This window comes from Salmo trutta, chromosome 15, assembly GCF_901001165.1.
Source record: "Salmo trutta chromosome 15, fSalTru1.1, whole genome shotgun sequence".
Classification (NCBI taxonomy): Eukaryota; Metazoa; Chordata; class Actinopteri; order Salmoniformes; family Salmonidae; genus Salmo; species Salmo trutta.
This window is the reverse complement of record NC_042971.1, coordinates 57695149-57716276: the sequence shown is the minus strand read 5'-3', so window position 1 is coordinate 57716276 and position 21128 is coordinate 57695149. Positions and strand designations below refer to the sequence as shown.

General features: G+C 44.3%; 2 protein-coding genes across 2 annotated transcripts in view; one reads left to right on the top strand and one right to left on the bottom strand.

Moving 5' to 3' along the window:
• Positions 1 to 2376: 2376 nt before the first annotated feature.
• The window catches only part of LOC115149438 (E3 ubiquitin-protein ligase UHRF2), a 39844-nt gene continuing 21092 nt past the window's right edge, over positions 2377 to 21128 (bottom strand). The window contains exons 3-16 of the mRNA XM_029692293.1: positions 20124 to 20467; positions 12839 to 13057; positions 12208 to 12317; positions 11575 to 11761; positions 10946 to 11069; positions 9008 to 9115; positions 8570 to 8674; positions 7241 to 7347; positions 6865 to 7027; positions 6131 to 6268; positions 5443 to 5671; positions 5012 to 5163; positions 4649 to 4747; positions 2377 to 4407 (exon numbers count right to left, since the gene is read on the bottom strand). Coding sequence (XP_029548153.1) covers positions 4261 to 4407; positions 4649 to 4747; positions 5012 to 5163; positions 5443 to 5671; positions 6131 to 6268; positions 6865 to 7027; positions 7241 to 7347; positions 8570 to 8674; positions 9008 to 9115; positions 10946 to 11069; positions 11575 to 11761; positions 12208 to 12317; positions 12839 to 13057; positions 20124 to 20467 — 2232 coding nt within the window. The 3' untranslated portion in view covers positions 2377 to 4260. The remainder of the gene's footprint in view (positions 4408 to 4648; positions 4748 to 5011; positions 5164 to 5442; positions 5672 to 6130; positions 6269 to 6864; positions 7028 to 7240; positions 7348 to 8569; positions 8675 to 9007; positions 9116 to 10945; positions 11070 to 11574; positions 11762 to 12207; positions 12318 to 12838; positions 13058 to 20123; positions 20468 to 21128) is intronic.
• LOC115149437 (uncharacterized protein KIAA2026) overlaps positions 4376 to 21128 on the top strand; it is a 71897-nt gene continuing 55144 nt past the window's right edge. Inside the window, exon 1 of the mRNA XM_029692292.1 lies at positions 4376 to 4443. Coding sequence (XP_029548152.1) covers positions 4435 to 4443 — 9 coding nt within the window. The 5' untranslated portion in view covers positions 4376 to 4434. The remainder of the gene's footprint in view (positions 4444 to 21128) is intronic.

Genomic DNA, 21128 nt, shown 5'->3' with positions numbered 1-21128 from the left:
GTTATGGATTCTATGGCTGTCTGCACTCCTATTCTCTACCCTTTGCACTCCTCTTCGTGGATTTAAAAGCAATGGACTGGTGTGAGGAATATGGTGGAAACACCCACCAGCCATGCTTACACCAATCCAATACTTTTAAATGCATGGGGGGGGTAGAAAACAGGAACGCCTTCCAATAAATGTTATAATACGACGGTATTTACAGTATTGGGGGATTGACAAGTGTAATAGGATGTTAGTCCACCAGGAGGCAGCGCTCCATCTTTCATGATGCCAACCACCAGGATATTCCCTGTTCTGTTATAACCTGCACCATTTTGTATGTATGGCATTGGTTTCACCTGCAGAATCCTGGGGTGAACTAAATCCTCTACACTAAACTGCCTGCATTTTCCCCTAAGAGACAATTTATGTTTGATCCCGAAAATGTGGTCGGAAGCGCCGTATGGGTGGTGTTATGCAATTGCGGAGCCTCCAGAGGTCAAATGGAGCTCTGTACCGCATCGCCAGACGGCTCTCAAATGTTTTAACAATGCGGAGGGCTCTGTATAGCGCCGCGTTGACATTGTTTTGACCGTAGGTGAGGGCACGAGGTCCTGTATAAACAAAAACTCCCTTGACGACAGCTCTGCGCTGCTCGGCGAGACGCAAGTGTGAATGCCCTGACTTCTGCAGAGGCCATATCACTGTAAATGCTGCACCGTCAATGCAGACGGCAGATTGACCATGTAGCGCCATTAGACTTAATCTTTATGGGGTTCTCTACCTGCTTTTATAATAGAAAAGTTGCAGTGGCATAGCACACATCTCACGTTCCAGAATGCAAGATCAGCATAGCAATATTTACACTGTTCCACAAGAAACAAAGCCATGGCACAGCACCCAGCTCTACTAGTCATCTCAGTAGGTATATGACCCAGCTCTTATCATCAGCTCAGTAGGTGCAGGACCCGGCTCTACTCATCAGCTCAGTAAGTGAAGGACCCGGCTCTACTAATCAGCTCAGTAGGTGAAGGACCCGGCTCTACTAATCAGCTCAGTAGGTGCAGGACCCGGCTCTACTAATCAGCTCAGTAGGTGCAGGACCCGGCTCTACTAATCAGCTCAGTAGGTGCAGGACCCGGCTATACTAATCAGCTCAGTAGGTACAGGACCCGGCTCTACTAATCAGCTCAGTAGGTGCAGGACCCGGCTCAACTAATCAATTCCGTAGGTGCAGGACCCAGCTCTGCTAATCACCTCAGTAGGTTGTAGGTAAAGGACCCGGCTACTAATCAGCTCAGTGGGTGCAGGACCCGGCTCTACTAATCCGCTCAGTGGGACCAGGACCCGGCGCTACTAATCAGCTCAGTGGGTGCAGGACCCGGCTCTACTTGTCAGCTCAGTAGGTAGTAGGTAAAGGACCCGGCTCTACTTGTCAGCTCAGTAGGTAGTAGGTAAAGGACCCGGCTCTACTTGTCAGCTCAGTAGGTAAAGGACCCGGCTCTACCAATCAGCTCAGTGGGTACAGGTCCCAGCTCTACTAATCAGCTCAGTAGGTTCAGGACCCGGCTCTACTAATCAGCTCAGTAGGTTCAGGACCCGGCTCTACTAATCAGCTCAGTGGGACCAGGACCCGGCGCTACTAATCAGCTCAGTGGGTGCAGGACCCGGCTCTACTAATCAGCTCAGTAGGTAAAGGACCCGGCTCTACTAATCAGCTCAGTAGGTTCAGGACCCGGCTCTACTAATCAGCTCAGTAGGTAAAGGACCCGGCTCTACTAATCAGCTCAGTAGGTAAAGGACCCGGCTCTACTAATCAGCTCAGTAGGTAAAGGACCCGGCTCTGCTAATCAGCTCAGTAGGTTGGTGTGTGTAAAAAGAGGCCCCCTATACGTCATCATTTTCTGACTCCTACATGATCTAAGTAATGTATAGAGAGACGGGGATCTTTATAGTCCATAAATTGACCTCTTTCCACTGTCATTTTGCTTGGGTCTTATATCAAACAGGGTGGCCCATACTGAGGCCCATATTGAGTCTGAAACCAATGTTTCAGGTGAGGCCAGCGGAAGTCTGGTCTCAGATCTGTTTGTACCTCCTGGCCAACTCCTTTGATCGTTGTCTACACCAGTGTTTACCCAACTCCAGTCCTCCAGGATACCCAACAGAAGACATTGTTGTAGTAGCCCCAGACAAACTCACCTGATTCAGCTCATTGAGGGCTTGATAATTAGTTGATCAGGTGTGCTTGTCCAGAGCTACAACAATGTGTGCTGTTTGGGGGTACTGGAGGACTGGAGTTGGGGGAAACTGATCTACAGCACAAAACAGAACTGGGACCAGGCTAAGTCCACTAGCCTCCTCTAATGTGAAGGAAACTAAACAGGCAAGTTGTTGTTTTCTGGAATCAAAATATTTAATTAGGTACATATCAAGTATTATTATACCATGTATAAAATTTCAGATCACAATATGAAGCAATGAAACTCTTCATTCAGGCTGACACAGCAGCAGATAAAGGTTGCCACAAAAATAACTACAGATTAAAATAGAATAGGCAAATAAAATTATAGAAAAATGGCATACGTTGTAGTAGTATAGGAAATTATAGACATCACTTTTTTTCTTTTCAACATATTTTCTTTTTAACAAGTACAATAAAAACAGAGAACATTAATGCTGAAGCGAAGCGTCCACTTGACTAGAGAACTGTTAGTACGGTAGGGGTCGGTACGGTACAAGACTGGGGGGCAGGTAGGGTTGCAAAACTTTCTCAAATGTTTTCTAGAAATCCCTGTTGAAGGAGTCCTGGATTTCCTGCTTAGTCCCCCCTGATTCCGTGAATCTTTCAACCAGGATTTCTGGAAAACATGGGAATTTTGGAAAGTTACCGGAATCTTGCAACCCTAGGGACAGGAGAAGAACACAATTAGCTTGCCAGTCAATGCAGAAGAACATTTCTGTTTTGTATATAAGCACTTCGAGCAGTAGGTAGGAAGGAAGTAATAAACATCACAGTTTGCTGATTTAGAGACCATAGCATTATTTAAAACATTTTGCATGTCTTTAAAAAAATCCAGAAATATTTGAAAGAAAAAGGACATCACCACAAGAACAGACAGACAAGGAACAGAGGAGAAAGGAAGGAACAGGCACACATCTTTAAAGGTCCAATGCAGACATTTTTTAATCTCAATATTCAAATAATTTCTAGGAAACAATTAAGCTAGCCTCGTACAAACCATCCTGGATATCTGTGTAAGGAAACAGAATGTAAACTCGCGAGACCAGGGTGGTTCGTACAAGGCTACAACAAAGTACGTTACTGTGATCGTTTTCAATAAAAATGATCAAAAATAGCTCCTTATATAGCGTGCTCAAGCAAGAACTTTGCTAGGACTGTCTGGGAGTGGTTTGAGTGCAGAAGGGAAAACTAAGCATTTGCTGTTATTGGCAGAAAGGTTTGGAACTCTTTCTTATTGGTCTATTAACTAATTTACCACATGGTGATGTCACCATGGAAGGCCAAACTCCATTCCGCCAAAACAGGCTGAAATTTCAGGCAGTCTTTTCAAACAGCTCTTACATTAAAAGGGCATTATCATAAATTTCACAGTATTATTACAACCTCAGTGTGGAAATATATATAAAACAAGAAAATCTAGTTTTTGACTGCACAGGGCCTTTAAAAGAATGAAGCCATGTGTGTCTAAAGTTCAAATGGACCAGTAATAAAGAAATAACCTTTAACATTGTACACTACATTTCCCATCAACCCCCTCTCCTAGGTGGTAATCCCTGACCCTTGTAGGTGCTGCTGACCTCAAGCACCCTCCCATTGGAGGCTAAGTAGCGTTAGCATCAGAGACATATTCTCTACATGGCTATGGTTAGCATTAGCATCCTCTCTGGCTGTTCCTCACATGGACAGGTAGATGGCGATGAACTGATGAGTTCTGTGGACGTGGAAGGCTAAGGAGGAAGGGAACTCATGGGGGGGGGGGGGGGGTGTTGGTACCCAGGGATGGGAACCCATTGGGGGTTGGGGGTGTAGGGGCATGGGGCTCCAGGCTCTCCTGGGGTTCGGATGACTTCAGGCTGGTGACGTAAATGGGGACAGTCCAAGTCCAACAGGTGGGGTCAGTCCCTGCTGCCTAGGAGATGGAGGGTGTGTGTATACTATGTACCAATGTTTGAATAAGTGTGTAATGCCTATGTTTGTTTGTATGCATCACGGGTTTGTGTGTAACTGTTTGGGTAAGTGCAGGTGTCTTGTCCTCATCGGCCCTTGCTATAGCCAGGAAAGAACTGGTCCAGGAGCAGCTGTAGAGTCTTGTTTAGGACCATGATGTAATCCTTCCCCAGGTCGTGGCGACAGGCAGGGCAGGTATACACCTCAGCACGGAACGACCGCTGGAGACAGGTCTAAGGTAGACCAGGAACAGACCGAGAATGCCACAGGTCAGTCAGAAGTCAAAGAACGACAACTCCTTAACTGTACATTGTCATATGGTCATTTCTAATTCTACACCTGTACCTTCATGTGTATGAAATCATAAAACCACAATCGGACAATAATCACTACATTTAAAACAGCAGATTCAGTTGAAACCTTGAACCGACACACACACACACACACACACACACACAGTTTGTGGACACCAACCTTGCACACGTTGTGTGTACAGACGGTGGTGATGGGCTGGTAGGCCAGCTCCTGGCAGCAGACACACATAAACGTCTGTTCCACCTTCCTCAGGAAGTTCTAAAGACATAGAGACAGGAAGTACAGGTACAGATGTCACCATGGAAACCGCAGCTTCACATTCATCATAATAGTTGTTCCAGTAATATTAGTCTTAAATCAGAGCTGTATGTCGGTGTAATATTGGTTGTATATAATTCATTAAGGGAACGGAGTTGTGAGCTGCTGTTATGTTCGTTTAGATGCTGTTTGTGCTGTTGCCATGGCGTCTGCTGTACTGTGCCTTGTTGCGTCATGGCATGTCGCATTGTGACCTTTACGTACCGGCCCCTCCTTGAGGTGTCCCATGGCCTCGTCCCAGTTCTTTCTGTTGGGCTGGTCTTCCTTTATGAGGCTTTGCTGCTGCTCTGTCAGCTGGAACGACTCCTCCATCTTCTGACGCTTGGCTCGGGGCTCCGTCGATTCCTTACACACCTCTGAGAGACGCATACCAACACACATTGTTTACGGATGCATGGACACATATCGTTTCTATTCAAATATGGGTAACATTTTATTTGACACCTTTAAAACACCCCCGAAATGCCTTGGCATATCTAGTTTTATATCTATTGGAAATGTCCCCCCTTTCCCTAGTGGCAATTCCTCCCATGCATACATAGCAGTGCACCAGATATAAACTGTACACACAAAGGTAAAAAACAAACATCTCTCTTCAGTCTCTGGCCTATATCTCTAGCGGTCTCAACAGGTACCTGTCTCCTGACTGCCGTTACTCTGTGACTGGTCTGTACCCTCCATGGGCTTCTCTTCCTCCTCTTCCTCATCTTCTTCCTCCTCCTCCTTCACCTTCTTCTCCTTCTTCAGAGGTTGTAGCCGCGGCCGGCCCCGTCCAGGGTGCTTCTTGCTCCTGGTGGACCCTGGCCGAGCATTAGCCTCCTTCTTGGTCTTGTTGGCCATGGCCTCCACGTAGCCTGGAGGATACTGTAGAGGCAAAGAGAGACCGATGAAAACAAAATGGCGACCAGGGGGATACTGTAGAGACAAAGAGAGACCGATGAAAACAAAATGGCGACCAGGGGGATACTGTAGAGACAAAGAGAGACCGATGAAAACAAAATGGCGACCAGGGGGATACTGTAGAGTAGAGGCACAGAGACAGGAAAATGAAAACATCGGTAAGTATTACAATGCATTATAACCAACTCATAATGCACAATGATAGCCAAGAGGATACTGTACTAAACGTACACAAAAACAGTCAGACAGACAAAAATATCAACTTCAACAAACAAAGGACACAGAACTACAAACAATGGAGAGGCTGCTCAGTTTTACATTCAATTGAGAAATGAAGACATAAAAGAGACAACAGTCATAACCAAACCCCCGTCCTTTTATACAGTTATAATGTCCTAGAAAACAGCACCGTAAACCCCTCACCTGCACAGCCAGGCCCAGTGTCTGGATACGCGCCAGCCCCTCAGGTGTCCAGGGAGCAGGCTCCAGGTCATCCCTTCGCAGCAAGTACCTCCACACCAGGAAACCACACTTTCCTTTCTCTGGCCAGTACTTCACCACCTGAGACACATTAGAAATAGAATGACTGACCATCCACAGAACAGACTACAACGTGAATGCCCGTTCTAGTAATTAGAACTGTATGGGTATGTAGTGCCCCATTGATGTTGATGCTGTTTAACTAACTGGAGTTTTATGGTGAGACAGGAACAGCACTAAAAATGTGATTAGATTTGTTTGTGGTAATCAGGGATTCATCTCAAAAATAACATGTATTTCTTCGTCTTGTTTGAGAAGCAACATCCCTGAAACTACGTGGGTTGTGATTACCGTGCTGGTCTGGTCTATCTGGGGAAATCAACATGGTGCTCAAAAGGCATGACTCATAATGAGGATCATCCCCTCTGATATCGGCAGAGGGGATGATATCAGAGGGGATTATTTTTCACAAGGGACTAAGAGAGAACCTGATCCAGTCCATGTTCCTGAGAGGGGGTTGTTAGTGCCCTAGCTATGATTGGGGAGTCCCATAGGGCGGCGCACAATTGGCTCAGCATCGTCCGGGTTATGGTTTGGCCGGGGTAGGCCGTCATTGTAAATAAGAATATGTTCTTAACTGACTTGCCTAGTTAAATAAAGATGAAATTAAAATAAACCTTGTAGATGCCATCGTATCGGTTGCCCTCCTCCGGAGCGTACTTGCTGATGCGTCGGCCCTTGGAGCTCCGCACCACCCTCACCGGTTTCCCCGCACGCCAGTTCCTCGATTCCGCCCCATCCTTGTCGTTGATGGGGGCGTCACAGTTCAGCGCCAGGGCCCTGAGAGGTCAAGGGTTAAAGGTCACGTGATGACTAGAACTAGTGGATGTTCCTGAAACCAGTTAAATAATTGATCTGTGTTATAATTGTGCATTGATGTTTTTGATGTGGGACGACCCAAAAAAAAAGGTCTGATAGTGAAAAAAAAAGGTATCTATTTGAAACGTCAGGGAGAGAAACAGGCCAGGTGGTACAGTACTTTGTTTACTGTACCTGTTATAGTGGGTCAGGGTCTGGTCAAAGGAATGCTCCCCGATGCGCTTGTTCCCTGAAAGGTCGCGACCCCCGCTGCCTGTGTAGGTGAACTCATCTCCCCTGTCCTGAGGGGTAACGTAGAGGTCATAGGGGTAAAAAGAAACACACACCTCTTAAATACTGTCTCTGCACATACTAGCCAATCCTTGTATTTTTTTGCTGAGTAAGTGGAAATCTCTTACATGACAGCCCAAAGCGCACAGCTAAATCAACATTCCAGTCAAAATAGCTAAATCCATCCTCCAAACAAATCAGAAACCACGTTTCCATACAAGTAAAGTCATATCATGACAGTTGTGATGGAAACAGGAATTTTTGGTAAAATGTTATATATGACTTGGTAGGATGTTTGTGTCTAAAATGAATTGCGAGAATTGGCGTTGGAAACGCCTTTATGTGCAAATGTTGATATAATAACCATCATATCGTAGTAATGCGATGACATGGTGTACGGTCCTCCCACTGAGACTTGTGAAACCATGCGTTTGATTAGGCTACAGATGAAATAACTTACGATGAACTTCACAGGGTGGTGAAAGTGAACGGTGGTGATCTTGATGCTCCTATTCTGCTGACATGATAATCGATGCTTGACTGTCTTTGACAAATAAAAATATTCTCACTCTAATAATCTCATGTAGACTAGTTTACCCGAACAGTCTACCCACACTGTACCTGCAAGCTGTTGGCTATAGAGTGCCAAGACCAGAGTAGGCACATTTGCTATTTAGCGCAACCGTTTTTGTGAGAAACTATTGGTAGAGTTGAAAATGTGATGGAACTTTCGACTTTTATTTGGTACATGAAAACTTAAGCGAAAAAGTACATTTTGTGTGCACTATGTCATTACTCACAGATTTTAGAATATTCGTATGAAAATCTGTCACCAATTGGATGGAAACCTAACTAATGTGAAAACATTCATCATAGTGCTGTTAATGCATTCTCCAGTGCTATGCTGTACAGTGACCATCCTTTAAGTTAAAACGCGTTAGAGGGAGAGAAGGAGTGGGAGAAAGAGAGACAGCGGTGTGAGAACCAGATGGAAGGGTAGACTACCATCCTCCCCCAGTGTCTACCAGGCTAAAAGGGCCAGAGCAAACAGCATGGGACAGAGGGACTGCCAGACAGAGGGACTGCCAGACAGAGGGACTGCCAGACAGAGGAGGCAAGAGGAGGGAAAACAGGGAGAAAGAGAGAGATCTCCCTCCACCTGTTTTTTCCTCCTACACTCCTAGATTGCTTAGCTCAAACACAACGACAGACATAAAAAAGAAAGACACCCACCACTTCATCTTCGAAGCCCCCAGCCAGCACCAGCGAATAGGAGCCATCGTTACTGCGGCCGTGGATACCTCCCACGTGGGGCCTGTGCACTCCCGCCTCGCTCACCTTGGAACACAGGAAGGGAGAAGATAGACAGAGGGAGTGAACAGGAGTGGGGGAGAGTCAGGATGGGTGATATGGGGGAGAGAGAGAGGGGGAGGAACGATGGTGTGATAGATGTGATACTGACTATGTAAACAAATCCTTAGTGTCAGAATATTAGATAACTATGAACCTCTAAAGTTAACTGAAAACAACTATATTTTCCAGAGTCAACATCTTCATGATTAGAAAATATTACATTTTCTCTGTTCTCTCCGAGTTTCTGAGAAATCACCAAACCTGCATCACCCCAATTGTATGGTCACATGGTACCAAACCTCGTTCCCATTGGCTCACCTGAACGCGGAACTTCCATGTTGTTCCCACGGGAACACCAGGTACGGGCCCGTAATGGTTGGAAGGGACGATGGTACATTCCTTAGTGCGCCCCACACAGGCCATACCCTGTAACATCAACAGGGAATTCAGAGGAAGGACTTAATCATGCATGCTTTAGCTAGCATGTATTCACATGTTGGACCACACACACACACACACACACACACACACACATTACATAAACCAAGGACTTCCTAGTACAAGTTTCAGCTACCATATAGCCTAATCAGACCTGAATAGTATTGTATGTATAAGAAGAATCCATTTTCCGGCCTGGAAATGTTTATATTATTAAAGTGCTGGACAATTTCATTCATTCCTCAGTGTTTCTCTCTCATAACATTCCCAAACCATGAGTAACCCCCCCCCCCAAAAAAAAAAAACCCCACCTTGTTTAGCACATAAATACATACTAATGTACAGAATAGTCTGTTTTCAATTAGCATTCTATGCGTTCCAAATGGCACTAAATTCCCTATATAGTGCACTGCTTTTGACCAGAACCTTATGGGCCCTGATCAAAAGTAGTGCACTACATAGGGAATTAGGGTCCCGTTTGGTACGCATCCATGGTGTATTTCTGGGAAACAATGGGGTTAGCTATTTTCCCCTACTTTGGTTCCAGGAAAAGAACTACACTCTGCTGAGTCATTTTAAATAGCATTGTTACCATCGCCTCACAGCGTGAGAGAGAGACAGCAAACACTGTGGCTTAGTCAGAGTAACTTACCGAGGGCCTGTCTGTGTTACCTGGGCCTGGGTTGCATTCAGTTGAACACATTGTAGCAAAACGTTTTAAATGGCATTGTTACCGTCGCCTCACAGTGTGAGAGGGAGTTAGCCAACACAGAATAACACACATCTTAGTGAGAGCAGAGGAACTTACTGTGGGCCTGGGTCATGTTCAGTAGGAACCAAACAGAAGACTACTGAGTAAAATGGGAAGGCACAACCTGGACTTGTCCAATAAGAAATAATACTCATTTTAGTTTGACATTGAAAAGTACAGTTTTGTTCAGTAGGACACAGTGACGCAAAACATTTTGCAACAGAAAACAAAAATGAGTAGTTCTTAATGGAAGTCCAGGTAGTCCATCCCTGTCTCAGTCCGTTCTCTTCGGGTTTGGTGAATAATGAACATACCCAAGCTTGGCCACTGCTACCTGCTGCCAATTGACTCCTTCAGTAGCACTCAGTAACTCTGCTACCAAGCCGTGAACAAGAGATCTACTTTGTTCTGCTAACACTGACTCAACAGGCCAACGGGTTCTGTTAGAGGAACAAAGTGCTAGACAATGACAGTTCTGTTTGCCACCCTGTGTGTCTGTGTGTGTCTCACTCATTCTGTCTGCTGCCAAAAGAACCAAGGAGGTCCTCCTTCTGAGTGAGGCATTCAAATATGAGCTCCAGTCCAGGCCAAGATACCGCCTCTTTCTTCCGTTGAAATATGTAACGAGTCAAACAAATTAAGTTACCCCACATAGTTTAGCTAGAGTCCTTGACAGCCAGAGAACAAATTCGAAGAATCGTTTCAAAACACCAAATTCTCTCCCCAGTTCCCCCTTTAGAATGTTGATAACCACATAGTGATTCTGCCACTGCTCATGATCTGATGTGACCCAGGGTTGGGATCAATTCCACTTCAATTCTGCTGAAACTGAGAACCAGTAACTTTACTTACTGAATTTAAAAATGGAATTGGCCCCAACCGCCTGGTGTGACCCATGTCATTAGGAAATATTAGGCTGCATCACAAATGGCAACTTATTCCCTACATAGTGCACTACTTTGTTTTAAAGTAGTGCACCATGTAGGGGATAGTGTGCCATTTGGGATGTAACCTTAGTCCCCCACCTTGGGTCCAGGGATTAGTGTGAAGGACCTTGTCTGTCTCACCTTGCCCCAGTCCCTCTGGCTCTCTGTATGGGCCGAGGGCATCTTGGCTTTCTTCTTACTGGCCTTCAGCTTCTCCCCGGCCTTAACCACCTCACTGGTGTCGTTCTTACAGGTGGGACAGTACCTGCCGAGCACAACACAAGAATCATAACTCCCTTACTGATCTACTGCCTCTCAGAGCATTATCAATACAGGAAGTCAATGTAGATGGGCAGGAGAGAAACTACTACTGGTAGTATACTGTTGGTGTCAGTGTCTCTTGTATAGACAGTGTGTTACTAAGACATCTATGAGAGAGAAATCTGGTACCTACAATAAAATCTAGACTGGCACCCAAAGGAAAATATAGAATGTGGAAGTTATTCATATGGCTAAAGGCATATCTATATCTCAGTCAGCACTAACATGTAAACATGACTATGACACTCACAATGCATGTTCAATCATTAGAGTCAATTGACATCGTGCATCATACTTGCTCCACCAGCCATCAGTGCACAGGTCTTGTCTACATCCCAAAGGGCACCCTATTCCCTATATAGCGCACTACTTTTGACCAGGGCCCATAGGGTCATCCTGTGTGAGTATAGCACCCCCAGGTGGTCTGGGATGACCAGGTCAGAGCTCACCAGTCCTCGTCGTCAGGTATGGTGTCTAGCGGTGGGTTGAGACAGTATATATGGAAGGCCATGTTACACTCATCACACAGCAGCTGCATATGGGCATCCTGCTTCCCTCCACACACGCAGCACGAGCAGAACCTGCACTCCGACTCGGGGTCCGTCTTGCAGTGCTTACACTCCGGCCCGCTCTTGCCTGGATCCATCCCGGCGCACAAACATACACACACAGACGCACATGTAAACACATACACCGGTGTGCACACACACTCACAGACACACAAATACATATGCAAAGAATTGGCACACACACAGGCGAACAAAACCATAAGACAAAAACAAATACCCAAAAGCCCACACGCACCACAAACACACATGCACGTATTGATGCCAAGAACCCATGTAATCTTGCCATTTAAATTGAATATGCAGAATGCTATATAAGAAGGATTTGAAATGTATCAATTTCAGGCTAATTGATGAAAACAATTTCAAGTTACTTCTTTGCAGTACCCCCTTGACCTCAGCGCTTCTAGAACAGCTGGCGTACTAGGTAGACCTATCTCAGCCCTGATTGGCTGTGGTATGCCCCATCTCAGCCCTGATTGGCTGTAGTATTGGTATGAGTGTGCTGAGGCCTACGTTTGAACTGTCCATCTACAGCAGACAGCGAGTGTGCTCCAGTCTTCTCAATCTGATAGATCTCATCCAGAAACAACAGTTTACAGTCTGGGATGACGTCCCCTGGCCCTCTGGGAAGAGAGGGGAGAGAGAATGTGTTAATCAGTCCATCAGAGCTCCACAGGGAATGTTCTCTACACCCACTCAGTCAGGCTATTAGGATGTTTTGAGGTTAACAAACAGAAATAGAGAAAGTCCTCTTAACTTGTGTAAGCAGAAATATCTAAGTTACATAACTGGCATAATCACCTGACCTAGAAGAGAGAAACAGACTTTCCCAACGGAAATTGTCCCATGACAGGTCTCTGTTACCCCAACATGCCCTCTGTTACCCCAGCATGTCCTCTGTTACCCCAGCATGTTCTCTCTTACCCCAGCATGTCCTCTGTTACCCCAGCATGTCCTCTGTTACCCCAGCATGCCCTCTCTTACCCCAGCATGTCCTCTCTTACCCCAGCATGTCCTCTCTTACCCCAGCATGTCCTCTCTTACCCCAGCATGTCCTCTCTTACCCCAGCATGTCCTCTCTTACCCCAGCATGTCCTCTCTTACCCCAGCATGTCCTCTCTTACCCCAGCATGTCCTCTCTTACCCCAGCAGGATTCTGATGCGGACCTCCTTGTTGGTCCTGGAGATCTCATTGAGTGCTGTAATCTCAGCATCGAACCAGAAGCCCCTCTCCTCAGGAATCTCTATGTTGTAGTTCACCATGACAACCAGGCCTACCGTGAGCTGGTCCCACCTGAGTAGGGTCCGAGCCCGCGGCCGCACGTTACCGCCACACATCTCCACCACGCCGTTCTCAGGGTAACTAGGGAGAGCAAAGAATATCATCTTTATCATCATCCTCCTCAACATAACATCTTCCCCAAAATGCATTCATTATGTAAAGCATTTACAGGGAGTGTAAATCTCCTAAATGAATTACTCTCAAAAGGGAATTGACAGGACTGCTTGGCTTAAGCTTGGCTAATTCAATGCATGCAAAATGCTCATAAGATGTCAACACACCTGAGTACATTTTATATGAAAAATATACATTTTTGGCAAAGTATAGTCACTGGAAATGTTCGTAAAGTATATGCAACATATGACATTTTAAGTGATGCAAACCACACATTTGCATAGATTTTTTGTATAGCAAAATCACAACAAAAAATCTTCAGATGTGTGTTATTTGTGCAGTAGTGCTATTTCTATTTATTTGATATAATGACGTCATTTTTCAATCCACATTTGTAGCCTATTGAATACCATTATAGAATATGTATAAAATGCATCCTCCAATCGCAACGTCTGCCTATGCCCACACAAAAACCAAGTTAGGGGCATAACTCATTTCAAAATAGACCATCATCACTGTCATTTGTGAATGATAATTCACGTTTTACCCGTGAAATATCCAAACAGCATGCCAGTCATTTGATCACCGATCAGTTTCATGGGAATATGCATTTAAATCTTTTTGAATTACTGTTTCATGAGAATATGCATTTAAATCTTTTTGAATTACTGTTTCATGAGTGAATTTAAGCAGATGGTGTTAACTATTAGCCTTTGTTCTAGGCACATTTTGATTAAAGTGTAACAGGATGGTTGTTATCTTTCCACCTGACACTGCAGAAATTCGTATTTCAATGTTATGTATTCCTATTGGTTGTTTGAATTTACATATCAGTAAGGTGTTATGCTATTGGTCATGCTTGCAGATAGGTGGAGATCGCACATGTAAATTCTTCCCAGCCTGATATTGACATGCAAGCGGTAGATCACATTCTTTAACACTTTAGCACCCTGCTAATTCACAGTTATTTCAATGCTAAAACAGACAAATCAGGAATCTACAGCCATCAACATCCTGTTGTCCTGCACATCTAATGTATTTCCTTGTGTCTATCGTCAGGAACTTAACTTTATTGTATTTTGTACTATTTTTGGTAAATTGTTGATGTTTGATTACAAAATCCCCAGTCTGATATTTGAGATGCAAGCAACAAATCACAAATCTACAACATCTTGTTGATCCTGCACATCCAATGTGCTTCATTGTGTCCATCATCAGAACAAACACCAATCAACTAGGATCGCTGGACAGCTGTTACGAACGCGTATATCCTGCCTATCGGCATGCGCTGTTTAGTTTTGGTGCAGGATTTTTGTTGTTGACTATTCAGCTTCAGATAAGAAATGACTGAGCTGTATTTGGTGTAACATATTATAGGCCTACTATGCTACAGTATATGCTATTATATTAGATTCTGTTATGTAAAATACTTATTCATCATTATGTGATCTTGAGAGACATTCATTCAGCTTTGATTTAAATTGACTTAATGAGCACCATTGTGAGAAGTGATAATCTTCTATTTAAAATAATAATAATAATAATAATAAAGATGAGTAGGACTATTAGGGTTAGGCAACAGATCTTGATGAGGGTTATTTTAAGCGATTTGAGCGCCCTTCAAAATTGTGGCGCTGAAAGGACTTCACCGTAACCAAGTGGTCAACATATCGTTCTGGGTTCCACTGCGCAAGAGGTGTCCGTGGAGTTTTATGAACGTCAAGGCAGACACGCGGTGAATTTGGATCCTAGATCTCGTTTGTGTGATGACAAAGTTCATGTGGTGGATCACTTTCTCTGCATACACAATATAGGTGGTACGTAAGTTAAGCACTCGGACAGTAAGGTGAGTTCAAGTACGTGGTACATGAGCCCCAAGTCAACCTCTGGAGTTCTGTCTGTGGCAGTTGTTGTTATGTCGCATTTGGCCCATTTAAAAGTGGCCAAGCCTCCGACCGACGGGCCTCTGCACACACCTACAGTTTATTCCTAATTTGTGCCATCGCTAGAGAGAGAGAAAAAGAGAGAGGGAAGACAGGGAAGAAACCACCATTTAACAACCTGTGCGCTGCTATAGCCTACATATTTATTTACTTTGTCATTCGATCGTTTTCATGGAACTTTAGTGGTAATTAAATATAATTGAAAATGTATCAGACTTCAATTTTCCAGAAATATTTTTACCAGCTCAGGGTATTCTCAAATTGAAAAACAAAAAGATGAGGGAGCACCGTTCCCCTCCACTAAGGCAGCGCTACACCCCTGTATCTGGGCTCTCCTTGGGTAGTCACTCATCTTTTTCATGCAAGGAAAACTGGGTCCAGGTTCACCGCTTTAGATAAATTGATATTTCACACATGCAGGCACTCAGATAGCAAATATAATATGCACTGTGAACTGGGGCTAATTCAACAGGCTTAGAGATGTAGAAAGAGTTTGTCAAGTATGTATCGTCAAAAGAAAATAGTAAATTATGCAAGTGTAGGCTATACTGTATGCATGTATGTATGCATGTATGTCAAATACATCCCTCCCTATTCCCCACATCCCCCAGGTTATCAGAGTTTTACATCAAAAGAATGTCTAATGTATAAAACAATAGGATCTCTGTGGCGGAGATCAGGAGAGAAGAGACAAGGGGATCTACCGTTTCAAAGGGACGGTGTGAAAGCTGGAGATTAGCTCAGCTACGTCTGCTTAACACACACACACACACACACACACACACACACACACACACACACACACACACACACACACACACACTCTCTGCAGTGTCACAAATCACAGAGCTTTCCTCTGACCTTCTCATGCATCTGTCTGACCATCTCATTTGAGTTAGTAACACACTGACTAGACAGATGCATCTTAAATCTTTAACACTCTGCTGAAATACAATTACAGTGGTTTCTGAAGGATTTTGTGCTAATCTTCTCAGCCCATCCTCCATCATATAAATGTGACAGTGTTGGGGTGATGGAATCCTGACCACAGGAACATAGATTTGACCATTGATTGGATGATAGAAGAAAGATTGGAGGTACACACATTAGCATGGAGAGGAGGCTTAGCTGCCACTGGCTGTACTATGAAACCTAGATAGAAGTGGACCTGCATTAGGGCTCTGGTCTAAAGTAGTGCACTATATAGGGAATAGGGTGCATTAGGGCTCTGGTCTAAAGTAGTGCAGTATATAGGGAATAGGGTGCAATAGGGCTCTGGTCTAAAGTAGTGCACTATATAGGGAATAGGGTGCAATAGGGCTCTGGTCTAAAGTAGTGCACTATATAGGGAATAGGGTGCATTAGGGCTCTGGTCTAAAGTAGTGCAGTATATAGGGAATAGGGTGCAATAGGGCTCTGGTCTAAAGTAGTGCACTATATAGGGAATAGGGTGCATTAGGGCTCTGGTCTAAAGTAGTGCAGTATGAAGGGAATAGGGTGCCATAGGGCTCTGGTCTAAAGTAGTGCACTATATAGGGAATAGGGTGCCATAGGGCCCTGGTCTAAAGTAGTGCACTATATAGGGAATAGGGTGCCATAGGGCTCTGGTCTAAAGTAGTGCGCTATGTAGGGAATAGGGTGCCATAGGGCTCTGGTCTAAAGTAGTGCACTATATAGGGAATAGGGTGCCATAGGGCTCTGGTCTAAAGTAGTGCAGTATATAGGGAATAGGGTGCCGTTTCAGACACAACCTCCTCGGTCTGATCGTCCCTCACATTCTCTCTCCCTGCATGTGCTCCCTGCACAATCATGTTCATGTCCTGAATATCAATCCATGGTACCCCATACACACACACACACCCTCTATAGCCCCCGGGCCGACGCTTTACACAGAGGGAGAAAAAGACCAGCATATGGTTCACAGAAACACTCTCTACATGTGTGTGTCTGTTCGTGTGTGTACATGTGTGTGAGAGAGAGGGAGTGCATAGGGCCCCCACTGCCTAACACATGTATGCTAATGTGTCCTGTCAATGCAAGTCATTTATGCATTCTACTAGAATGCATTTTACAATTCAGTCCATCAGCATGACTAGTGTATAGGTGAGTAGACACTAGAGAAGAATGCTTGGGCACAGTAACGGCTTCAAGTCGTCAGTGTGCTGGGACACTGTGTGAGGGTAGCAGGCTAGAGGCACGGATTTCCTTTTTTGGGTGGCGGGGATTACAGAGGCTCCGTAGGGGGAGAACAGAAGTCAATGTGCTGGGACACTGGGAGGGTAACAGGAGGCTCCGTAGGGGGAGAACAGAACAGAAGTCAGTGTTCAGGACACGGTGGTCCACCCCCAACATGGGCCACACAGACCCTCATACTGTACATGGGACCTGGGAGGAGCAGGAAGCAGGGATTCTAGAATGGCATTTAGATTGTGGAATTTAGAGTGTTGACTGGAGAGACTGTGATCAACATTATAAGTAGACAACCAGACAGATCTCATGTACAGCATGTGGAGGAGAGACGTGAAAACCAATATCGTTTTGTTGGGTCCCATGGCTGTCAGATAAGCTGCATGGTTTGATAGGGTCTCTGGGTTTAGATGATGAGGACACACACACACACACGTTCTTAGTTGAGCGTAATTACTCCATGGTAGCATCACGGGTGAAATGATCACATTCTGTTAACCTCTCTGTTAATTTGTAATTGAGGATTTAAATGGAAACTGTACTTTTTTTTCAAGATCTGTTTAATCACATTTAATCTGAAAACAAGAGGGAGGATAAGTGAAGTGAAGTGCATTGAGAGGACAGTGGGGGAGTAATTTACTAGCAGGCAGGCAGTCCTGGTTGGATCTATTCACGCAATACAAGGTTGCCAAGTGTGTTGTAACAGCGGTATTATTTTATCATTCAATGGACCTGCAGGCATTTGGTCTCAGTCTGCCTTTAGCAATAGTGAAATACACTGAATGAAAATACACTGAATTAGATCTGTTACATCTAAGTACCAGGTTTAATCCATGCAGCTAAATTAGAAAGGGGGGGGGGTAATTGCCACAATACTGAAATAGCATGATCTTTGCGGAAATATATTCCTTCTTATCTTTATTATATAACCATATAATCTGATAATTGTATTATTTAAGCTATCCAGGTTTTTTTTCTGGTTGGATGGATGTACATGCATAAGATCTGACCATAAGCCAGATCTGAGATGCTTGTTAGTATAGAAAAACAGGCAACAACAAAAATGCAGAGTATTCTTTATCTTGGAGGCAACCGTTTTGTTGGAAATTAGTTCGAGATTTTAATGTGAAACAGGCTGTTTTTCTGCATCAAATTATACAGCAAGAACCTTGGGAAGCCTTGCCTAACTACAACGCACACAAAGGAGAAGAGAAAAACCCTCCGCGCTCTAACAAACAGTAAAAACCTGGGAAGGTAGATTGTGTCGTTTACCAATCAGAGCCAGAGAGAGAAGCTGCTTGGCTTGGGGTCATTTGAAATATGCATTGTTGTTATTTGCAATCATCATACTCAGTGCTTGTCTTGGACTGAAAATAGACGTCGGTACTCATTTTGGGTGTCAGTACTGTGTATATTTTGCTTCAGGATCTCCACAATACTTTTGAACTAATATTCTATAAGAGGAACATGAGCTCAAGCAGTAGATAATGTGAGGTGCTGGTAGTCAGCGTCAGTGAGCTCCTGCCCAAGTCAAACACTGATCATATTGAAATATGGCCAATGGCTGAAGAGATTGATAGCTACTCTTCAACAGCAGTGGTGGTGTATGTGGTTCACACAGCAACGAGCCTCCTTTACCTCTCCATGTGACATGCTAGATGTGCCACTCAATTTTAGGCAGCAATTAGAATGTGGAGATGAGGCGGTTGCGAGTAACGCTCCCGAGAACTCCGTGGTTACCATGGAAACGGCTCCTTCTGAATGGATTCACCAGAAAAAGATGACTCCAAATTCTATTTAGCAGCTTCCCCCTCCACCACCCTGTTCTACACTCCCTTATAAGCTGCAGGCAGGGAGGGATACATCAGGGCCTGTGGTTTTAAACAAGCTGCTTCAACCTGAGCCCCCTTTCCTGTTCCCTCTGAACCTAAGGGTTGTGGGTTCACATCCCCAACATCCCTATAGGGAAACTTTCACCATCCAGCAGGATGTAGGGCGATTTCTGCTTAAATTGCGTGAGTTAAATAAAAAAACATTTTGCATTAATATGTTGCAGATGTTCCCTACTTTGATTGCATGTAAAACTGAACACATTGTCCCAGATTTTGTTCAAAACACCAACTAGTGACAATGTTGTTTTTAGAGAAGTTGGAAGCCATGGAAGTTGTGTAAATATAGTAAAAATGCAATTCAACATTTCAGATTTCCAAACTGACAGGATGTATCCAGAATGTAACTATATCTTGTCTATTTCATCTGGCCATTACTCTCCGCCTAGCAACTGTGTGTAAATGAAAGTTATGCGTCAGTCCTAAAAACATACATTCTCCCTCCAGGATCAACGCTGCAGACAAATTGTTTTATTCCTTTTTCTAATGGATCTCTGAGACAGGAAATGACTTCCTGTTGCACATCGATTTCCATTTGACTGACTCACCAAGGCTATCGGGGAAATAGTATTCTCTTCAATTAGCGCCTGAGCTTTGTTCCCTGGGTTAAAGGTCAAATGAGAGGGTGGAGCTATTGTAAATCAACTCCAATGGTGTAGCACTACATCAAGAAGTATCATGGTAGATATACAGGGATTTATATGGCATGTAATCTCTCCTCCTCTGTATCTAATGGTGCAGCACTACATACTGTAAGTGCATATCGTGTTATACAGCCGTTTTTATGGCTTAGATCATTCATTTATTCATATGTAGCATGCAGTTTCACCTCTTCCTGAACTCCCAAGCACCCCAGTCTACACAGTCCTTACTTACCTGGTAGGCTCCATCACCACTCAGTTGGTTAATCCCACCTAACTGAATTCAACTTTTCTAAAACCGTGAGCAAACAAAAAAGGGAAATATGAATCTGCGATAGCAAACCTAGTAGGTCAGAAAGCACTGACAACTTACTCATCATATCTGATGTGGTACGTCACATCCTCCTTCTCTTTGTCTGTGGCGGTATAGTCTGTTTGAGAGGTGGAGGGCCCAGCCCCTGGCCCAATACTGTCAGAGTTCAACACAGAAGAAGAATTATTCCCATTATTATTGTCTGAGGAGGAGAGGTGGCTTTGGCCTTGGCCCGGCTCTGTTTCAAGCTTGCCGTTAGTCCTTTTGCTAGGCCTGCCAACCTTCCCTGCTGTAGGAGCTTTACTGGTGCTGTTCTGTCCCTTTGGGCTGCGTGACACGTTGTCGATGCAGGCTTCAAACCAGGCACCGATGCTTATGTCTCTGCAGTCCACCAACTCGTTTATCTGAAAGGAGAAAAATAACAGAAAATTGAGTTTACCTTTCAACTATGAATAAAATGCACATGTACAATTAAAATGAATGGCTGTGCAGAGTGCTACTGGCTGTGAGTACTGATGTGAGTACTGATGAAAGAAATAACAGGTTTCTGGGTAAACAAAGCAACAGACTCATGGGACATTTCAAGGATAGCGATGAAATGTTAAAAGAAAAAGTCTTCCTATAAGTCAAAGCCTTTTTACTTTTGTTGACATCATGAACAAAGTGGCGGAAAAGAATCCTCAGTTACTTGGGCAATGGAAGGTTTTGATGAGAGAAAAAGTTAATGATTAGCGACAAAATGAGAGACGCGCTGTCTCCAGTGTGTTAGCTAAACACCATTGACTACGCTATAAATGCGCCGCCCTTGCCTCAGTATATGGGACATGAGCAGCTCACATGCATAACAAAGCTAGGAGACAGGGAGGGGCAAGGCCAACAACAGGCCGTCTGGGACCTCTGAGCATAGCAATGTTTACAATGTGTATCATGGCTACAGTGGATGGAGGTTCTCTGTCCCCCCTTTGCCTCTCAACAAACACTCACTGAAGAACTCACGGATGAAGATTCCAGAACTGATGAAAATTCCAGAACAGTGACATCACCCTGAGCGGCTAACTCTATTAG